This window comes from Perca fluviatilis, chromosome 9, assembly GCF_010015445.1.
Source record: "Perca fluviatilis chromosome 9, GENO_Pfluv_1.0, whole genome shotgun sequence".
In the NCBI taxonomy this organism is placed as follows: Eukaryota; Metazoa; Chordata; class Actinopteri; order Perciformes; family Percidae; genus Perca; species Perca fluviatilis.
In genome coordinates, this window is record NC_053120.1 from 15,523,396 (window position 1) to 15,546,596 (window position 23,201).

General features: G+C 39.1%; 1 protein-coding gene across 1 annotated transcript in view; it reads left to right on the forward strand.

Moving 5' to 3' along the window:
* Positions 1-533: 533 nt before the first annotated feature.
* LOC120564959 (cAMP-specific 3',5'-cyclic phosphodiesterase 4D-like) overlaps positions 534-23,201 on the forward strand; it is a 108,884-nt gene continuing 86,216 nt past the window's right edge. The window contains exons 1-3 of the mRNA XM_039810232.1: positions 534-719; positions 9,330-9,369; positions 14,527-14,729. Of these exons, the coding sequence (XP_039666166.1) occupies positions 9,355-9,369; positions 14,527-14,729 (218 nt within the window). The 5' untranslated portion in view covers positions 534-719; positions 9,330-9,354. The remainder of the gene's footprint in view (positions 720-9,329; positions 9,370-14,526; positions 14,730-23,201) is intronic.

A 23,201-nucleotide genomic window follows, 5' to 3' on the forward strand; every position in this document is an offset into this window, starting at 1 on the left:
GAAATAAAGCATGTTGTCTGCAGGGTTTGATAGTGAGGGTTACCCTAAAGGTCAGAGCCAGTAAGAGAACTGTGCCACTCTGGCCAAACTGAAAGTGATCTTGACTAAGAGTGATCTTCCTGTCTCAGCGTCTGTGTGTGTAACATCTCTTAAACTTTTCCAGCGAAAACATAAGTAGAAGTAGACGTCTGACATATTGTCCTAACTTGTTTGCTTAATAAATCTGATTAACATCTGTGAGTGGGAGGGATGGAGCCCTTATTTCAGTCCAATTGTTTTAGGTGAGACATGGATGGATGGATGGTTCGATAGATCAATAAATAAATCAAGAGGAGTGATAGTAAAAAAACAAAAAATAAATGATAGATAAGCAAAAAAGGTGTGTGTGTGTGCAGGAAAAAAGTTTGAAAGCCACAGAGCAAACCCAACCTCGTAGCCACAGAGCAAACCCAACCTCGTGGTTAGTGTTGTTTACGTCCCACAGCTACACTTCCTGTCATGTGATCCGGCGGGGCTCGACGTCACAGTGACGGCCGACCGGGCACGCAGGCACGCAGCGCTGCATGTTGCAGAGTTTGAAGTCTAAACTAACTAACTAATCAGCGGCAATAAAATGGAAAAGAACCATAACTGCAGCAGCATTACCTGATTGACACCTTTAACAGGTCCAGTGGAATTTCCCTGCAAAGAAAAGACGGCGAGAGAAGACGGCCGCTGCGGTGAGTTAAACTTAATCCGTACAATTAAACTTTCTAAACTGTGACATGACGGTAGATCCGCGTAGAGAGACAGCCGATATATTTAATGTGTACGTGTTTTCCATGAAAAAGTAAGCTCGAAAACTGAAGGGCTGACAGTTTGCTCCTATGAAAGAAAATTCTGAAAAATCACGGATTTCACTGTGGGAGTCTTGTACTATCCCTGCTGAATACATATAGGGACATAAGGATATGTGATACTCTGACTTACTTAGATACTTCGACTGATATAAGCTTCGTTAATGTTATATCTAATCCCTATTATACATTCATTAGATTTAATAGTGTGTTTGTATTGCTTCACAGCATATTTACTTTAATATTCCCATTATATTCCTGTAAAAAAGATTAACCAAAAATAGGTAAAACATGAAATACTTCAATGGAAGTTTGCCAGAGTATTTATATATCACTGTAATACATTTTTCTCATTGAGAATATCCTCTACAGTGTTTATTAAGAGATCTGCGCAGCACATATTCAGTTGTAGTAGTTTCCAGTTGTGTTGTTTGTATGTAAGCAGGATTGTGTCTGTTAAACTGTTGGCATAATTCAACTTCGTGAGGAAACCCACATGGAATGTATTTCCCCATAATATTTACGCATTCCCTCCTCCTGTCTTTATCTTCCTTCCTCCATATCTACTTCCTTCATTCTGTCTCTGTAGTTCCCCCACGCTCAAAACACACACACACACACATATTCTGCACAGAGCCTCTTCACAGTAAAGTTATTCTGTTAGACCTGTTTGTCTGACGTGGAAAACTTTGGGAATCCTTCAGTCATCTATTTACCATGACCATCCTCTCTGTGTCCATCAGATGGCGTGCTGCTCCACGCAGCACTGAGCCGTCTCCTCCTTCCCTTATCATCATCACCATCTGAGGGTGTTTCATCTGCAAACATTTGCAGAGCCCATGCCTAAGTCTGCTTTTGTCTGTCTGCATGACTCACTGGGTAATTCTACAGAAGAAAAAAAACATTTCTCTTGTCACTTCTTTAGAAATCACTGGTGAGAAGAAGAAAAAAACCTTGGTCTTTTATTGACAGGTGACTAAAATTCAGACTATTTGTCAGTTTCGAAGTTTCTCACGGCAGCAGTATTTTTTCTGAAGTGTAAGTACTATTTTTTAATGTTAGTTTAAAGCTTTACGCTGTCCAGTTGCAGAAAAGATTACATTTGTCATAGCTGTCGTGTTTAACAAAATGCAGAGTTGATGGTTTAAAACTCAAGAACAAAGCGGTGACAGATTATACTGTACTGATCCACTTAAAGAAATTAGTCTGCAGTAGAGAGCAAAGCAGAGTAAAAACACACCTAGATTGCTCCTGTCCCTCAGTGATTACTGTCCAAAGGCAATGTATCCTCTTGTTTGCCTGAGTGAGTAACTCAGTCACTCAGTTTAAGCCGGAAAACTACATGTGGTTTCGCTAAGCTCCTTCTTGTGTAACGAGGGCGTGGCATGCAGAGATATTTGGCCTCAGCTAATGGAGGTCAGACATCTCTCTCTAAAGTCTAAAAACTATTTGAAGTTGAACTTAACATGTGGTGCTATTTTTAATGAAGGTTTTTGGTACACAATGACACCATTTACATCAAAGCACATGTTTATACAGTGCCTTCGTGCAAAGTATTCGCCCCCTTGAACTTTTCGACTTTTTGCCACATTTCAGGCCTCAAACATAAAGATATAAAACTGTAATTTTTGTGAAGAGAATCAACAACAAGTGGGACACAATCATGAAGTGGAACGGAATTTATTGGATATTTCAAACCTTTTAAACAAATAAAAAAAGCGAAATATTGGGCGCGCAAAATTATTCCGCCCCTTTAAGTTAATACTTTGTAGCGCCACCTTTTGCTGCGATTACAGCTGTAAGTCGCTTGGGGTATGTCTCTATCAGTTTTGCACATCGAGAGACTGACATTTTTGCCCATTCCTCATTGCAAAACAGCTCGAGCTCAGTGAGGTTGGATGGAGAGCGTTTGTGAACAGCAGTTTTCAGTTCTTTCCACAGATTCTCGATTGGATTCAGGTCTGGACTTTGACTTGGCCATTCTAACACCTGGATATGTTTATTTGTGAACCATTCCATTGTAGATTTTGCTTTATGTTTTTGGATCATTGTCTTGTTGGAAGACAAATCTCCGTCCCAGTCTCAGGTCTTTTGCAGACTCCATCAGGTTTTCTTCCAGAATGGTCCTGTATTTGGCTTCATCAATCTTCCCATCAATTTTAACCATCTTCCCTGTCCCTGCTGAAGAAAAGCAGGCCCAAACCATGATGCTGCCACCACCATGTTTGACAGTGGGGATGGTGTGTTCAGGGTGATGAGCTGTGTTGCTTTTACGCCAAACATAACGTTTTGCATTGTTGCCAAAAAGTTCGATTTTGGTTTCATCTGACCACAGCACCTTCTTCCACATGTTTGGTGTGTCTCCCAGGTGGCTTTTGGCAAACTTTAAACAACACTTTTTATGGATATCTTTAAGAAATGGCTTTCTTCTTGCCCCTCTTCCATAAAGGCCAGATTTGTGCAGTATACGACTGATTGTTGTCCTATGGACAGAGTCTCCCACCTCAGCTGTAGATCTCTGCAGTTCATCCAGAGTGATCATGGGCCTCTTGGCTGCATCTCTGATCAGTCTTCTCATTGTATGAGCTGAAAGTTTAGAGGGACGGCCGGGTCTTCGTAGATTTGTAGTGGTCTGATACTCCTTCCATTTCAATATTATCGCTTGCACAGTGCTCCTTGGGATGTTTAAAGCTTGGGAAATCTTTTTGTATCCAAATCGGCTTTAAACTTCTCCACAACAGTATCCTCGGACCTGCCTGGTGTGTTCCTTGTTCTTCATGATGCTCTCTGCGCTTTACACGGACCTCTGAGACTATCACAGAGCAGGTGCATTTATACCGGAGACTTTATTACACACAGGTGGATTCTGTTTATCATCATTAGTCATTTAGGTCAACATTGGATCATTCAGAGATCCTCACTGAACTTCTTCGGAGAGAGTTTGCTGCACTGAAAGTAAAAGGGCTGAATAATTTTGCAACCCACTTTTTCAGTTTTTATTTGTTAAAAAGTTTGAAATAGCCAATGAATTTCGTTCCACTTCATAATTGGGACCCACTTGTTGTTGATTCTTCACAAAAAATTTACAGTTTTATATCTTTATGTTTGAGGCCTGAAACGACATGTGGCAAATTCAAGGGGCCCGAATACTTTCCGTAAGGCACTGTATATCACATACGCTACATCATAATACAAGTACAATGTGTAATTCCACATTGCCATGGTCCAAGAAAAGTGCAATAAAAATTATTTCCAAAATGTCTGTACTAGTATGTGCAAGAATATATAACTGCAATTGTTAAAGCAATAATAAGACATTTTGGGATTTCTTTCCGAGAGTTAGATGAGAGGATTGATGGCACCTTCAGACATACAAAACAAGTTACCCAACATGTGACAGCTAATAGCAGATGGTGCACAGAACAGATAAACACAAATTGAACAAGAACAAAAACCCTCTCCCACCCCCCACCCTCTGCGGTCTCAAGGAAAACAAAACAAACAGAAATCACACCTTGCCTAATCACTCTCCTATATTTCTTGTGGGGTTGAGGTCATTAAGTCTGATATTTGTGCTGCTGTGCTTTCCCATAGGCTGATAGTTGATGATTTGGCTTTGTTAATCCTTGCTGTAGAGAGCTCAAGCATAACTATGTCCAGAAAATACGCCAACCACTGTTTTATACAAAGCGATTGGGGGGGGCAGCGCTGAGCTATCATTTTGGCTAGCCAAATGTTCCTCTGTCTCCCAAGCAGGTGTAATTTAGAGTTGTCATTAAGTAACAAAACAATTGGGTCAGTAGGAATTCGACATCCTGTCACATACTGTATTATTGATGTTGTTTTATTGCAAAACTCATGTACCTGTTCACACTCACAGACCATCTGCAGGAAAGTTCAAGTTTGTTCAGGTTAAAACTAATTATTTAATATCCTATTACTGTAGAGGAAAGACATGTCAATCATAATGATAGTAATAATTCGTAGAGATGTGTGGGTGGTAAGGGTGAAGGGGGTGAAGGTTGTGAATCTCATTTCGTAGTGAAGCTCTTGAACGTTGCTCAGATGGTCCTTATCAGCTCAAATCTTAACAGACCTATCTGATGTGCGTCAACGACAGCATCATAAGACGCCTTGCGTGTTCACTTTATGACGGTTGGTTGTAGAATTTAAGACAAGGACACCACTGTTGAGATAGTTAATCATTACAAACTCTGCTGTGCCAGGACAGGAGGGTTCGCACAACGCACACAGTGAACTTTTGAACAACTGCAGCACAAGATGTTATGAGATGTGTAATATATCATGCTGCTAGTCAATGTGAAAATGGTTAAATGTGCATGTGCGACTCCCAACAAAGACGGAACAGAAGTGAGATGCTTTACTCTGTAGCTAAAACAGAGAGCTCAACACACAGGGTGAAAAGAGGAGCTGCAGCAACGTGCAGTACAACAAAGATATGGTGTAAACTTATTCTGATATAACCTCTAAATAAAATTATGAACCTGAAAATTAGCATAATATGAGCACTTTAAGTGTTTGACATTCCTTAACGTACCTGCCGTTAATGAAAGCACAAATTAGTTGACTTCTCTGAGACCTTGCCAATTAGACCCTTAAATAGACGTTAGATTTAGTTGTCATTTCAGAAAAATCACAACTGACAGCTCCTTGGTGGATCACTCCTAAGAAACTCTTCATCCTTAAATGTAGAGCTGCACGATATGACCTAAAATCACAATTAATTGCACATTTGACCTCAATAACGATAATTAATCACGTTGTTCTAAATCATCTTTTCTGAAGCCAAAATGTTTCCAGACGACGGACACTGCGTTTTTTTTTTGTTGCTCAGTTGACTCGGACTCAGTGTTTGAGTTATCCTCCCTTATGCTTTCCATGCGGCTGACTGGTCCGGGCGAAGTCACGTGACAACACATCAATCAACATTATCAACAGGAATAAATAATCAAAATTATCGTCATGGGAAAAATACATTGATAACAGCTTCAGAATTTTAATGTCAATATATTTGCGATTAATCGTCCAGCCCTACTTAAATGTCAGCTCACGGCAGAGAAAAGGCAGGTTTACCCATGGTCGTTACTCTGAGAAGTGAAAGACAACTGACCAAAATGTATAAAAAATATACAATAATATTGCTGAAGCTGTCAAAAACTGGGGAAGAGCTGTGGTTTAAAAAAGGTCTGGCAGACTGAGCGTATCAGGGGGCAGAGGGTTTCAAGCTGAAGATTTTTTTTCTTGGAGGCAAAAGAAATAAAAACAAATACTGAAAGTTTCAGATGGATTTGTATAAAAAAAAAAAGTAAAATGAATGGGCAACTATTTTGATAATCAAATAACCTTTTTAAAAGCATAAAAGACAAACATTTGCTAGTTTTAGTTTCTTAAATGTGAAGATTTTATGCTTTTCTTTTTCATACATGATAGTAAACTGGATATATTTGGGTTTGGTAGTATGGGAAATTATAAAGGGCATTTTATAGATAAAATTATTAGTTGAGTAATCAATAACATAATCTGCAGATTAATTGATTTTAATATAAAAGACAAAAGGAAGCACACAGAGACTTGGTTAGATGTTTTTCTTTTACAATGAAACAACAAACTTGATATAGTTGACAGTTTGGGATGCTGAGCGTTAATAAAACATTTGTATTGAAGGTTTCCTTGTTGTGTTTTATGTTGTTTGTACAAAGATTAAACTGAATAGTAGATTGAAAGGACTATTGTAGCCTAAGGGGTTTAATAATCATACACAAATCTCTGGTTCAGCGCCTCATATTGTGTCCCCCCTGGAGCTACTGTAGTTTGTAACTGACACAAATGAAGTCAAATTTGGACTGCAGAGTGGAATAATGTAATGAGACCTGTGACACAACACAAATATCCAGTGAAGTGTTAATATGTCAACACAACTAATACTAGAATACTGTGAAAACTGTGTTGTGTAATGTGTTCTGTGGCGGTCATTAGGGTTATCTTAACTTTAGGCTTACATTTTTAACAACAAAGCCTGCTGTTACAAAGTGAAGTGGAGGAGTTTGAAAGACGTAGGATGTGTGGGGGGGGATAATTGAGCTGCATAATGGATATGGACTGGCCAGGATATCTTGATCTTGATCGCTGCATTGATTTTGACCATTTAGAAGAAGAAAAATCGGTCTTTTCTGAGTCCCCAGTGCAATTCTAGAACCCTGAGGAGCCTCTATAACCTCAGGGCATGTAGTTCAGTTGTTTTTTTGAGCAAGACACTGAACCTTCAAATCCTTTGGATGAGCCACTAGGCCAGCCTACAGATACTGAAGCTTAATTGATAAAGTGTGTGTGTGTGTGTGTGTGTGTGTGTGTGTGTGTGTGTGTGTGTGTGTGTGTGTGTGTGTGTGTGTGTGTGTGTGTGTGTGTGTGTGTGTGTGTGTGTGTGTGTGTGTGTGTGTGTGTGTGTGTGTGTGTGTGTGTGTGTGTGTGTGTGTGTGTGTGTGTGTTAGAAGCACGAGTCCAACACCAAAAATTAAGTCCAACGTTTTATTTATTTGGGTAAAATTAACAGTATATTGTATGTACATTTTATTTTTCCCAACATGAGGGTCTCTGTACTTCAAAGTGTCCACTTTTTATTAGCTAAGAAAAAGAGTCCAGTTCTCTCAGTTTTTTAGCCTAAGAAGTAGAATTACCTCAACCCATGAAGGAACACTTACATCCTTCAGTTTATCTGAAAAATTATCCACTTTGGAGATACCTAGTTTTAACAGGACATCAACTCTGCTGACTACCAGGAATAAAATAAATATATACTGTATAAATAAACTATGTCTAAAAGTCTAAAAAAATATATACTTGAATCAGCCTGAAATATTCCCCGATGTGGAATGTGAACTCTAACCATGTTTTATTCTTCTGCGTCAACTCCACACCGTAGCTACACCGTCGTGACCCTTTCGGAGTTTTGCGTCGCCGTTGCTTTGCATCGCGGTGCATTTCACCGCCATAACGCTAGGGGGTGATAAGTCTGAGGTTATTTGCGAGGTGTCTGCCAGCCAGTTTGTTATGTTATGGTAGCATGCAAACTTTAGCACTACTGCCCACAAAGTACTGCTTGCTGGCGAAGTTCTAATTTCAAAACGTTACTGACATATAGAAACTTTACAAACAGATAACCCCGTCAATGTAACCAAAATATGTCTGAGTTTATTTGTAAAGCTTATGTCCGTGAACTAGCATGCTGCTATTCCCCACGGTAGGCTGATTGAAACATCAACTATCAACACACAGGACGAGTTGACCAATCACAGTCCTTGCAGTCTGCGTCGCCATGATGCAAAGTAACACATTTTTGGAGGTGCACGTCGAGTTACGGCGGCGGGCTTGGTGGGGGTTCGCGGCGACGCAGAGGGTACTGCGGGGGTACGCCGTCGATTCGACGCCGAAGCATAAATCAGCCTTGAGTGTCTTTAATGGTAGATATGGGCTTGAATATGTGTACAGTGTTGTGAGCATTTAAGTGCTGTCAATTTACAATTTATGATTTATTGTCCCTCATATGGAGCGCTTAAAAATGTGTCCTAATTTAATTTGGCTTTCGAACACTAGACTACACATTTCGTCCCTGCTGTGGAGTTATAACTTCTGTTTATTGTGTTAAACTTAGTGCAGCAGTGTTTCATCACTGCATGTTGTGGGCAGAGGTGTGTGTGTGTGTGTGTGTGTGTGTGTGTGTGTGTGTGTGTGTGTGTGTGTGTGTGTGTGTGTGTGTGTGTGTGTGTGTGTGTGTGTGTGTGTGTGTGTGTGTGTGTGTGTGTGTGTGTGTGTGTGTGTGTGTGTGTGTGTGTGTGTGTGTGTGTGTGTGTGTGTGTGTGTGTGGCTTCAAAATAAACAAATAAGTTCATCAAAGTATTAAAAGTGCTTTCATGTATTTTTCTAGCTGGGTAGAAAGACTTTTCAGCCTTTGTGATGCCTCTGTCATGCTCATAGATCCATACGTCATCACTGAGCACATGGTAATGCCAGGTGGTGTTGATGAGTCATTTGAATACTTTATATCGTCTTTAATGTTTAGTTTTTTAGGCCACTTACACTTTCATTTTTCTTTAATGTATTAGAGATTAAATGCATTTTTACTTCCTATACTATTTATTGTGTTTTTTTCTTGTGTTTGATTTGCACTCCAATCAAATTAATCAAATTAAAGTAAGGTTTAAAGTGATTCTGGTTTGGGCAGGAAAATTGAACGCCAGAAATCTTGGCAGATAGTGAAGTGATGGATGATTACTTTGCCAGTAAGCAGTAACAGACATTTTCTGTTCATTTTTTCATATGAAACATCAGCTGTCTTCCTTATTTCCACTTAAAGATATTATATTAGTATACTTTATAATGATCGAGTTGTAGTAATGTCTTCTGATAAAACTGGATTATGGAGTGATGAATGTCATTTTAAAACTACCTCTCTTTTTTGTTGTTTTTTTGTTTCAGCTGCTGCAACAAATAACCAGCACCAATGTCTCGGCTTGAGGTAAATAAGGCACACACACACACACACACACACACACACACACACACACACACACACACACACACACACACACACACACACACACACACACACACACACACACAAACACAAACAAACACTGTGCATCACAACCTGTCTCTCTGTTTAATGATGAATGTGTTTGGACTTATCTCAGGGCCCTAAAGGTTTTGTCTATACTTCAGGGCTTTGTTCGCAGTTAATAAAGACACAGGGGACACACACATACACAACACATATTAGTCAGGGTCACATCAGTTGTTTTTTAAAGCTAGAAGCATTTAAAGTGGCTTTTCATTTATTATCTTGTTCTAAACAGGCACATTTTCACAAGTTAAAGTACAAAAAATCCAACTTTCATGAAAACATTCTGTTTATGTCTGCCTGCAGAGTTAATCATGGCACACACACACCTTCATAGAGAGGTAGAAGGTTGATTGGAGACTGCCTCTATTTATGGAGCAACGCTAATCATACTCTTTGCACCCCCGGGTGTCATTACACATACAGGTGAATGTTTCCAGCTTTGCATCAGAGGAACAGGCTTCTTCTGGCTGGCTGTTATTTGCTCACACATATCACACGTCACTCGCACAGTGGGAAGGTTTATCCAGCCCCACTCCTCTCACCATTAGGATGATTTAATATTCATTTTCCTAATTAGGAAAACAGCAATGGCTTTGATTGCTCTCATGAAGGACAAACGTGTCCTGATGAAATGCTCTCATCATCTCTGATTACTTGTCTTTGTGTGTGTCCGTGTGTGGAGAAATACTGCACTGTATGTGTGCAATTTCTTTATCTGTGAGCATATGTATACCTATGTGTTATGCATGGTAATAGAGTGTAGATAAGTCTGTATATGCTGTGCAGGGCAGAGGGGGGGGGAGGTGGATTGTGGAATACCTGTGGCGTTAGACTTTGGATGCATGTTTAAGCAGCAAGAGGTCTGAGCTGCCACCGTTAGCACTCAACACACACACTACTCCCTTTGATGGCTTAAATGCTCCACAGTGATATATATTTCCTTTTTTATTTTGACCAAGACGTCTGATTCTAGCAAAAAAAAAATCTGCACTGTGGGGAGCAGTCAGGCTTCATCAATCAGACCCATTGGTAGCAAGGCAAGGCAGCTTTATTTATATAGCAACAAGGCAGTTCAAAGTGCTTTACATGAACCATTAAAGAGCAGTTAAAAAAAAAAATACTCTGTTAAAGATAATGTGAAAACAACTAAAATAGAATAAGACAGGTATGAAATACATGTCAGACAACATACAGATCCTAAATATTAAGCACTGTGCTCTTCTTATGAGGTGAACAGTCCACCAATCAACTTCCGAGCACAAAAGGCTGAATTATGACAGCAGTTGTCTGTGTTGTTTTGCAAGAAAATGATTGGTGGAAGGTGTATAGAGCCAAATCACAAGGATCTGTTCAGTGACACTAGAGCTTTGATTGCCACATTTACACAACAGGCTAACTGACTAATTTGCAAAAATACATCAAGACACATAAACAGCAGAGAGAAAGATTTGTCAGATAATAAATCCAAAATGAAAAATAAAACAAACTATTGTAATGGAGGGGAAATTGAGAGAAGCTCCAACTGAATTAAAACTTGATTTGCTGCAACAGATTGTAGGCCTTCTGTTGAATTGTTCCACTTGGAATGCACATAGCATAATACCCTATAAAAAGGCTTTTGGTATGCTAGTTTCAAATGTTTAAGAAATAAATGTTACTAAAATACTACTAAATTAATGTTAATCCAGTAGTTTGATGGTTTTCCTGGTTTTGTTTTGACACAAATATGCAGTCAGTAAGTCAGAACCTATTTAAAAAAAAAAAAAAATATATATATATATATATATATGTGTGTGTGTATATGTGTGTGTGTGTATGTATATATATATATATATATATATATATATATATACACACAAAATATTTCTGTGCCACAGAAACCAGTTTAGAATGAAAGCATAAATTATTATTATTATATGTGTTGACCCAAAGCCAGCTGTGCATTTACATTGACCTCAGTAACCGGGTTACTATCTAATACTCCTGAAAGCAATTTTTTTTAAATGTCATGCAAAGAAGAGACCTGGTTACCTGGTTTCTGTTATTGAGGTAGAGGATTAGAGAAGCTAGATCCCTTCTACTGTAAACTTACCGTAACTGTGTAAAAAAAACAATTTAAAAAAATTCCATCTAAAGTCAGACTAAAACTGAAACTAATACAAAAACACCCCAGAAATATAAACAAGTTAATGTCCACTGCTGGACATTTGACTGTTAAACTCAGCCACATTGTTGTGATGAAAACCGGTGTTCAGCTCTCCGACACAAGCACACAAAAAGAGAAGTAATGCTTCCAAAATAAGGTCGTGGTAGAAGAGAAATAGCATTACTGATTGGTTGCATGTTTACGATGGTTTGCATAACCTGATTTTTCTAAATAACCTGCAGTGAATGTGAACGTATAGGAAGTGTGCGAGTGTGATTCGATTCTGGGGACACCAACACTACTCGTCAGAACATTTCACATTCAAACAAGGTTTTTATTAAATTCGATAAAATGTAATTGAAGTTTTTATACTAGCAGAACTATAGTAAACTAAGAAACGAATAAAGCAACCTGGTGTCACTGAAAAGGATTGAGCTTGACAGTTCATTCTTGGCCACAACTCAAGAAGCTTTTGCACTTATTATACGGCCTTAATCAGCAGATGAGGCAGATGGAAATGTAGATGTTCAAACTTTCCATTATTCTGAGCACTTTCTTGTTCATGTGGGCTTAAAAGATGAAGAAAATCGATATCCAATAGGACCAGAGACAAAGACTGTCTGAGATGACGGTGTGTATTGTAGCTTGAGGTGGATGGCAGGACATGTTTGGTTTTTGATGCTTGACGGCACCAAGCAGGGAAATAAGACTTGTTGTTGTAGCTTCCAAGATGGCAGATCAATATCCATCACCTCTCTCTCACCAGGTGACGACTCCTTGAACTTTGCTGAAGCACACAGGAAACAGAGGCTCTGAGCTGCCGGGGCCTGGGCCAAAATGAGCATGGATTTTTGGGGTTACCTCAATTTCATTTGACACTTTTCTTAAAGTGCTCATATTATGCTTTTTGGCTTTTCCCCATTCCTTTATTGTGTTGTATATATCTTTTTGTGCACATTATAGCGCAAAAGTCCACTCCAAAGGGACTTACCGTCTCCAACAGAAAACACTGTTCACAAACTGCTCCAAACAGCTCTATTGTAGTCCAGCTTTTACTTCTGTGACAAACGTGCATCACTTTGTAACATGTTATAATGCTTACCTATCTGCTAGTGTGGCACTCCCTCATACTCTGCAAAAGACTAGCTAGCAGTACTTATTGCGCATGTGCGACTCCCAACAAAGATGGAACAGAAGTGAGATGTCTCACTCTGTAGCTAAAAACAGGGAGCTCAACACACAGGGTGAAAAGAGGAGCTGCAGCAATGTGCAGTACAACAAATATATGGTGTTTTCTGAAAATTAAACCTCTAAATACAATTATGAACCTGACAATTAGCATAATATGACTTTAATGATTATTTTTAGTGCGTTTAGAGAGAGAGAGAGAGAGAGAGAGAGAGAGAGAAAAAAAAAAAGAGAAAAAAAAAAAAAAGAAAAAAAAAAAAAAAAAAAAAAAAAAAAAAAAAAAAAAAAAAAAAAAAAAAAAAAAAAAAAAAAAAAAAAAAAAAAAAAGAGAGAGAGAGATTGATTAGTCTATGTGTTGGAACATGTTAAAAAATTAAAAGACAAATAAAAACTGAGAGAGAAAGGGGATGACATGCAGCAAAGGGCCACAGGTGGGATTTAAACCTGGGCCGTTGCCATGGACTGAGCCTACAGGGGCGCACGCTCTACCGGGTGAGCTAGGCGTCCCATTTGACACTTTTTAATGAGGAGAAGTCCACAGACACACACACACAGGCTCACACTGGATTTGCCATAGTGCTGTTTGTCAACCAGACAAAGTTGCTGTCTCTCTGCTTGTCGTCTTTTATCGCTACGATCTGCAATTACAGTGCATCATCGGATATTAAATGGATTTGCAGGGAGAATATGCAAAAAAACACCAATTAAATGGTCAGGGAAGGAGACAAACAAACTACTTACTGAGTGTCAGATGTGAAAAGTGTTTTTGCTACGCCTGCAATACCCAGAGGGCAGATGCCACATGTCTATTGACTGATATGTGTAAATGAATTATTGATTCACTTATTTGTTGAATGTTTTCAAATTGAGACAGCTGAATAATTTCAGCATTTAGTTTGTTATAGCAGGGCTCTTATGATTCTCATTTGAACTATTAAACCATATATATACATAATCTATTCATGCATCAACAGTATAGTGATGTTTTGCAAACATATGGTAATTGTAAGTGATTAGGTTATATTTCATAATTTCTGTGGGACATTAATGTCTCATCTCTAATGTTTTATTAATGGAGTTCTGAGTCATTTGTGTTATTGCTATATTGATTGAAGTACACAACATACTCGGGCTACATTGTGCATTCATACTATATGAAACATATCTATAATGATATGCAGTATGTTGTACAATGTACACTTCTTATACATATTCATATACAAGAGTCTCCAGCGGTGCTTAGAGCTAAATGCTAGTATTGGCATGCTAACATGCTCATGATGATAGCGAAAATATATTGTGCCAATCCACTTATATAGAGCCATGCTTGCAAGCACGGTTAGAAAAAGCTAATGAATAAACCCTAAAGACAGGTGTTTCCTCTCAGTATAATGCAATACAATTTAACAGCACTACAAACAAACTGCACCCTCCAAAATGACCATTAACTTTAATAAATACCTCTCAGTTTCAACCAAAACTCAACATTATAACCTTTATAAAGACAGAATTTTTTGCAGGCCTTTTGTATTATTAATTTTTGTTACGTATGTTTACTAAACTGACAACTGAGTTTATATTCTTATGTCATTGAAGCTATATCATGATTATACTTATACTCCGCAGTATACTACATGATATAATCTTGCTGTCTTATGCATTGATCACACTGATGTTTTGGACTCTCGTGTTCTTTCTCCCTTCCCCTCGGGGTTCAGGGTCGTCGGGATTCTCTGCCTGCGGTCCAACAGGCGGTGCGGCGGCGTTTCTCAGGGCCGCTGCTGCTGCCTCCTCTGTGGAGGAGGCACTCTTGCCAGGAGCGCCCATGTGACAGCCGGCGCCCGTCTATAACACACGGTCTGCCTCTGGACCGTCTGGAAGTTCTCTACAGACAAGCACTGGCCAGTCATGATGAGCACGGGTCAGTGACACTCATACACACTTTGTTCGCACTTCTATTAATTGATGATACACAATCAAAAAGCTGCTTTGCATCGCTGTGTTTTTATGTTGTTGGTTTTTCATATTACAGGTTAGTATACATACTGTGCATATTATGGAGATTAAGCGCTCTTGCTGTTGGTTCTGCTTTTATAATACTGGTGCCTGTTAGTACCACTCCTGCATCGTTTGAGAGCTGTTAAGCTGCCTGTTGATGTTCATGCAGCATGAACATTTACTTCTGAAAACGATATTTTTTGTTGTTGTAATTCATCGTGTGAGTTGTTGTTCTGGTGTGTTTGGTTTTGGCCTTCATCATCAATATATTTGGTTGATCAATCAGTGTGATGGAAAATAAACAAAGTAACTGGTTAAAAAGCCAGGAAAATCCAGTAATTACACTGGTTTCTGACTACAGAAGCCCTTTCTTTCTTTCTTTCTTTCTTTCTTTCTTTCACTCTTGCTTCGTCTCTCTAAGGTCAATGTGCAGAGTTACCTCAGCTCATAGCTATAATTCCCTTTCTTGTATCACTGTGTTTGGTTCAGTCCAGGTAGACACAGAGGAAACAGCAGGGTTTCTGTCTGAACAACTGAAGCTTTCTGAGTGACAGCGAAGTTAACAGCTCTGCTTGCAAACACACACACACACACACACACACACACACACACACACACACACACACACACACACACACACACAGTGGATTCAGGTCATAAGTAAAGCCCTCTTCCCTTGACAAAATGCCTGGTAATTGGAAGAATCCTGTCGTGTGCGTGTGTGTGTATTTGTGTGTGTCCCTATCTATATTACTGTGTCTTTTCTAATATTCATGCTTAAACATTTTCAAACATCATATAGGCCTATGTGTGTGATGTCCAGACATTAAATAGAGGGGTGAATATAACATACTGTAATAATGATTTTTTTCTTTTATCAGAGTGAAAACTTTTGGATGAACAGCTTGTTAGTTAATGATATAGCCCATCATTTTCCTTTTAGACTGATTAGCACAAGGCTTGGTGACCACCTATGTTCCTGTCATGCGAATCAAATTGAATGTATGACATATAGCCACATTTTCCAGCAATAAAGGTATGGTACTGTAGGCTACTCATTAAATAAAACGTAACCTAGTAAAACAAAGACCTAAAACTATGCCTAATGATGACCAACAGTTACTACATTTTTAATAAGAAATTGCTTTTTTAAGAAATAACTACAGTACCTACATTTGTGTCATATAGCCTAGTAACAGTAGCAGTTTGCCTTTTAAAAAGGCGTCATATATCATAGCTACTGTATTATGCTCTACAAAATGTAATTGCCCTCCAATGAATGATAGAAATGTTCAAATAGTCTCCATTATCAGCCCCTAATGGTCGCACAAAGTCAGCAGGACTTTTGAGAGGATCCACATCCCTGCCAAAAGTGCTGCATGTAAGAGTATTATATGGTACCACTATCTGAAATCAATTCAAATTAGGTTTACAAGGCAACAAATGAGCCTACAGGCTTTTAAATATGAACTGCAATCTGGACACTATACTACTACACTTGTTACTTATTTTTAGTTTATTTACTCTGTACTCTCTGGAAAAGTAGTCCTGGTGAAAAAGAGTAATATTTTATGTAATTTTCCTGAGCCCTACTAAGCCTTTAACTTACTTTATTCATCTGATCCAAGACCAACCAACCAAATTTACAACCAAACCAATGAGAAGCAGCAAATCCTTCCATTTAAGAAGCTACATATATAGGTCTAGGCTGCCATTTCCCCTGTTAACAGATATTATTAAAATAGTTGCCCATTCATTTTATGTCGGTTCACTAATTGGTTAATCTGCCATTGTGTTGCTCTGACAATAGCCTACCAACAGCTCGCACCTGAAATACTGTAGATACATGTTTATTTGTGTTGATTTTTGCTGAATACTGATGACAGTTTGACGAGAAACAGATGGAAAGAGCAGGAATAAAAATGATGTAGATGGGCAGAGTGCGAGATGAGGAACAAGAGATGAGACTATAAAAGGAGAGAATACTAGAGAGTGAAGGAGGAAAGAGAGAGAAGAGGAAGAGAGAGAGTAGATATTGACTGAGAGGCTGAGAGTCGTTTCAGCACTCTGACTCGTGGACAGCAGCAACCATGCCGCGCGCGCAGCTCTGTGTCCTTTAAAGCGTGGGGTTTCCTCCTCAAACTCGCAGACAGCCCGTTTCTCAACGCTTTTCTTCATTCAAAACCCGGTTGGAAACAAGAAAAACAAACTAAAGTAGAAAATGGAGTGTACCACGCTGAGCAGAGAGGGAGCAGGGCTTGCCAAGCCGCCCAAACATCTGTGGCGACAACCCAGGACTCACATACGGATCAAACAGCGCTTCAACTCGGACAACGAGCGCTACCTGTGCCGCAACCGGACCCTGGAGAAGCTGCGACCCGGGCTGAAGAAACCCCGCATGTCCTGGCCCTCCTCGGTGAAACGGTAACCGCTTTCCCGTCTAAAGTGTCTGAACTCACCACATGTTAAATCGCCCTATTTGTTAATGCAAGTTAAGTTAGATGTCTAAAGACATAGATAGCTATATGGAGAAAAAGTCCAAACTTCTAACGGAGTTACCGTTAACCTTAATGTTGACTGGTCAACTGGAGCAATGATTGATGACTGACAGTTTGTTATGTTAGGCTACTCGGTACAATTTGCTGAATTACCCAATGTTAGTAACGTAGATGTAGCTCAAGCTCACCAGGGCTGCTCACCATTTATTTTCCACGCTGAATATTATTATTTAGGACAGAAAAACCAAGGCTATGGCAAAGTCTTAATAAGACCGACGATATATATGTCTGCTTAATTAGATACACCACATCAGAAGCATATTAAACAGTATATTTTTATCTATGGTGAAAGTTATTCAGGATTTGTACTTCATTTGCACCAATCCCCACAAAGAAAAATGAATGAATTTAGTCCAGTCATTTTAAGCCAAAATGGGGGTCAACCTAGCCCAAATTGCAACAGAAGCAAACTCAACTGATTTTGTATCCTCAATATGTCCTGAGTAAGGGAAAAAAGCCCTGAAGAATCCCATTAGGGGAAAATTTCGAAAAAGACCCAAATATAGCCTATTCATATATTCATTCTTTTTCTCACGTGAATAGGGTAACAATTTTAACCTTTAGATATCACCATGAAAATTACTGAGTTGATTGCTTACATCAAGACAAATAAAAAATGTATTACAAGTTTTTTGAAAATGTTTGTTAACATGGGCAAACGGTGCATAATCGGATTACGTATGTTGAATCTTGTTGACATATAACCGTAAAAGACTTAATGTTAAGGTCTGAATGGAACCCATTTAGGCTACCCATGAGCATAAATACATAGAGGCAGGAAGAAGTACTTTAAACCAGCCTTTATTAATTATTATTACAGAGATGGGGTTTGGGGCTGGATCCGTGGGTTTTCGTTTATGGGGGATGAGTCTGAGGGAAGAACAGGAGACAAGGGTAAGGAGAATGCAGAAGACAAAACGTAGGTAAAATAAAAAGTGGCTGGATCAAACAATCAAATTACGTACAGACCACTAGAGAATGGCTAGTTTAAAGTACTTCTTCCTGCCTGTCTTTTACTGTTATATGTCAACATGATTCAACAAGCCATTTTCACTTGGCTATACCCAATGTTTAGATCTGTTGTGGTATTTATGCAAATTAGCACATATGTAATTAGATTATGCACCGTTAACAAACAATTTCAAAAAACTTGTAATACATATTTTGTTTGTCTTGATGTAAGTAATCAACTCAGTAATTGTCATGGTGATATCTAAAGGTTAAAATTTGTACCCTATTCACGTAAGAAAAAGAATGAAAGGCGTATGAATAGGCTATGTTTGGGTCTTTTAGAAACTTTCCCCTAATGGGATTCTTCGGGGCTTTTTTTTCCTTACTCAGGACATATTGAGGATACAAAATCAGTTGAGTTTGCTTCTGTTGCAATTTGGCCCACCTTTTTTCATAAAATGACTGGACTAATTAGGCTACCACCAATACTTTACCTTATACCCTGTTTAGGTGACGCTAACATCCAGGAATGCAATGATTAATGTCTAGATGTTATTATTTTCATAGTTACAAGATGGCTGGCTAGTCTGAAATGGAAGTACATTTCCAGGATAAAGCCTGACACCCGCGGGTTAGCCACACACAGGAGTTCTCAAAATCCCTTCCATACGAACAACTACAAACTTTGAGCTAGCGAGCCACATGCTGAAAATGGCAAGTTTTGAAACTTACTGTTTGAGGTGAATAGTTAACTTCATTTAATGTAAATGGACTGTTTTTAACAACTACTCAAAGCGCTTTTACATAATAAAAACCATTCACCAACAGGATTCATACGCTGTGCTCATCAGATAAACATTCCCACACATTTACCCCCGAGCGTCGGGGGCAACTCAGGGTTCAGTGTCTTCGGACACTTCAGGGATCGAACCACCAACCTTCCGATTGGCAGGCGACCGCTCTACCACTGAGCCACAGCCTTTAATATTGTATGTGGCAATTTCTTTTGAGGGGTGCAAATGTTCCACCAAAACAAGTTCCTTCCTGATACTATTTTGCAGAGGCACTGTCACTGCGTCCAGAGCTTAGTGCAGCCCAAGATGATTGTGATTGTTTTAAAGAAATGCAAACAACCCAGAGCATTTTTTCTCTCCAGTCCCAGTATCTGTGGTGTAGCCAGACCTTACTGGCTGTTGTAATGCCATAGCAGAAAGTCTCTGCCTCCTCTGTGCTACTTTCCACCAAAACCTCTTAACCCCGCGGATTAATAGATGATGGATGTCAGATGGTTTGTGAAGCACTGTGTGTTAAAATATTAGTGAACAATGGAGTTATGAAATTGTCAGTGTTACGTTAAGATATTGACTCAATAAATCATCAGTCAAGTTTGTCAACACCTGCTAGAAAAATCCTAAAGCTGACCAGGTTTTCCTGACAAATACAACCAATTAGAATTAGAACATTACGGTTTATATATATATATATATATATATATATATATATATATATATATATATATATATATATATATATCTGTCCTGCTGTAATATTGCATTCTTGACCTCTTGCAAAATAAACATGCAATTACCTATTATTGCAAATTCAGAAAACATGCAATTACAGAATAATTGGTTCTCTGGAAATTATTTAGATTCTCAACATGTAACAAAATAAAGAAAGCTGTAATTATAATCATTGTACTGGCAGGGGTTTTAACTAAAAGTCCATGAAATACCACCATGTGATTGAGTGGGTATCTCCTGCAGAGGCTTCCTACCTGTTCTCCGGGCAGGCTTTATGTCTTACTACATACCCTTCAAGGGATGATGGAGGAGATGTGAGGGATGGTTTAGCTAACACTAAACTGCTCTGTAAACCTCATCAGTCAGGCTGACAGAGGGCTCAGACTCCATCTGCTTCAGTGTGTCATTCCTTACTCGTTCGTGCCAGAGCACGGCCAGGGAAAAGATTGATGGTTGGTGTTTGTGCCTTCCCTTTTTTTGTATTATTTTACAAAACAGCCTTGCTTTTAGGATTGAGGATTTTGAAAATATGTAGAAGAGAAAGAAACAGAGAACAGGAGAAAGCAATACAATGAATATTATAACAGTGGCATAAGTCTTGGTAAAATGCATTTTTTTGTGGCACATTATTAAGCAGGATCGGCCGATACGGATACTTATCACCGATCATGAGATCTATTTGTCGCCTTCTATTTATCGTGTAGCATAATTTATTTATTTAGCTATTCTTAACAACGTTGTAAATTAACTATTACAATTAAGAGTTGAATAGTGAATTAATTAACAACTAAATTATTTAGCTTATTGGCAGGCAATGTGCAACATTTTTCACTCTATCTCTTACTCGAGGGCCACATTGTCCACCTTTACCTGCGCCTGTACCTTACTGAGCTGAACACGTGTGGTGTCCACACAAACCGCGTTACTGCTGTGGCAATCCTCACATTGCATCATCATGTTTATGTGTCCTATACTACAGTATGTTAGCGGCAAACACTGATCCTCCACATCTGTATAGTTTATATTAGTGCTGTCAAACGATTAAAATATTTAATCGCAATTAATGGCATTAATTTCATAGTTAACTCGCAATTAATCACACATTTTTATCTCTTCTAAATGTCCCTTGATTTCTTTTTGTCCCATTCTTTTTTTTTTCTCATTTTAATGCTCTTATCAACATGGAAAAGTGGATCGGCTTGCTTTGTGCTCTTGTCGCCTGGCTTTGACGAGGGGGCAGAGAATTAGAATCAGCTGTGTGCTTGTGGTATTTCAGACTGGACGTGCTCAGTTCACAACGACAAAACACACAGATCACTTTGGTCTTGTCAATGGAACTATTTGGCAACTTTTTAAAAGTAAACTTTCCATTCAGAATTTTATTGTCATCCATTTCGGCATCTCGCGCTCGCCATCCACTCAAAACATAACGTTAGCCTACTACTCTTTGGCCTGGCTTGCGAGCCCAAACAAGTGTGTGCAACGTACCTGTTGTTTTGTTTCTGGTCTAGCTAGATCCGGTGTGGTGTTGTAGTTTTTGTAACGTTACTAGTTGTTGCAACAGCATGTGAAAAAAACTACAAGTTTGCTAGGCCGAAAAGAACGTTAAAGCTGCTGTAGGTAAGATTGTGAAGATACAGGACTTTGCCAACAAATTTGAACATCGACAACTTCTCAGTCCCTCCCCCCTTTCTGCTGCAGCCCAAACCGTCTCCTAAGCCCCTCCCACACAAGGGAGTGTGACAGAACTAACGGCATGTCAGACAGACAACATTTTCAATAACTAAACACCAACACAATGTTTATTTTACTCACCAACAGTAAAACGATGCTAACTAGCAAGCTAACGTTAGCCATTTCAGCATCATATCAGACCGACTACTGTGCAAACGTTATTATCATGCTCACCAACGTAGCTGTGTGGATTTTGACTACTAATAACCAAGTGAAAGATAAATCATTCATGGTAATTATTTTACCTGTCGAGAAGAAATGTGGCTACATCTGCATCGTTCTTCAGATCTTTAAAATCCCGGAGCTCACGGCTCATGCCACCTCTGAAAAGCCACTCCAATATTCACCCGAGTTTTGGGAAATCTTTCTGCAGCTCGTGCGCGGGGAAAGGGGAGGGGAGAACGCTATATATTCGTCTACGTGCCTGAGCAGTGATTGAGAGGCAGATAGACCCCCCCCTGTGGCCCTGATTGGATAAAATCGACCGGGAGCGGTGGAATTTTGCCAATCGCAGTACAGGCTGTAGGTGGTGCCAGAGGAGCTGGATTTTTTTTATATTACATAATTCATGTAGTTCTACTGGAACATAGGGTCAGTTTCAGCAAATATGACAGAAAGTTAGTTTTATAAGACTTAGCTACTGCATCTTTAATCTCGCGATAAAAAAATTTACGCCATTAAAATGGGTTTGCGTTAACGCCGTTAATAACGCATTTAACTGACAGCACTAGTTTATGTGTTTCCTACAAGAAAGAAAGAGAAAGCTTGAATGTAAAAAAAACAATAAATCATGATTGGCTGAGTTTAACAGGCATGAAAACTGCTGTCAGTGCAGCTCTGCTCCCCAGATACAGCCTACTGTCAACAAGCAATGTTGCGGATCGTCTCACCTCAAAGGCTTTTCACACACAAGCTGAAGTGCTGTTTTTTTCCCCTGATAGCACAAATAAAAATAATCACCAAGAAATTATTTTTTTTGTAGTCTTGACACCACCTCTGCAATATAGTGTATATCAGTAGCATTAACATACGTCTTGTATAGCCTACAGTATTTAGTTTTTGTCTTGAGGTACTTAAAATGTACCTGGATTATGTTTACACTTGACAGCACGAGTAACACAGGGACATTTTTCCTACACACCCTCTTGTAATTTATACATGCTTTAAAACAGACAGTAAACACCTCGTCTGGTTTGTCTATTTTGATATGTTCTGTCAGACTTATCTGAGCTTCCTGCTTGGATCTGCAAGTGGTAGTTTATTTCCTTTTGAGAAGATTTCTATAAGTGGATTTTGTTGTCCAATGTGTGTCAACCTTCTTCTGAAATAGTTTTGGCAGAACTTCAGTGCATCTTGGCCTTGTGTACACATTTTAGAGAGATTTTTTGTTTTTGGCATTTTTACCTTTATTTTTGACCGCTGAAAACATGGGTAGGGATAGGCGATTGACATACCAATATCATCAATGCAGTTATGAGGTATGCCAACCCGTTCTCACTCTCAACTCGTCAAATACGACAGCTTGGTAAGTGGCCCTCAGCGTCTGAGACCAACGCACGAGGCACTCTTTAGCGTCTGCATGAGACACACGGGGCTTTCAACGGCTTGACCGCGGCGCAGTGAAATGAC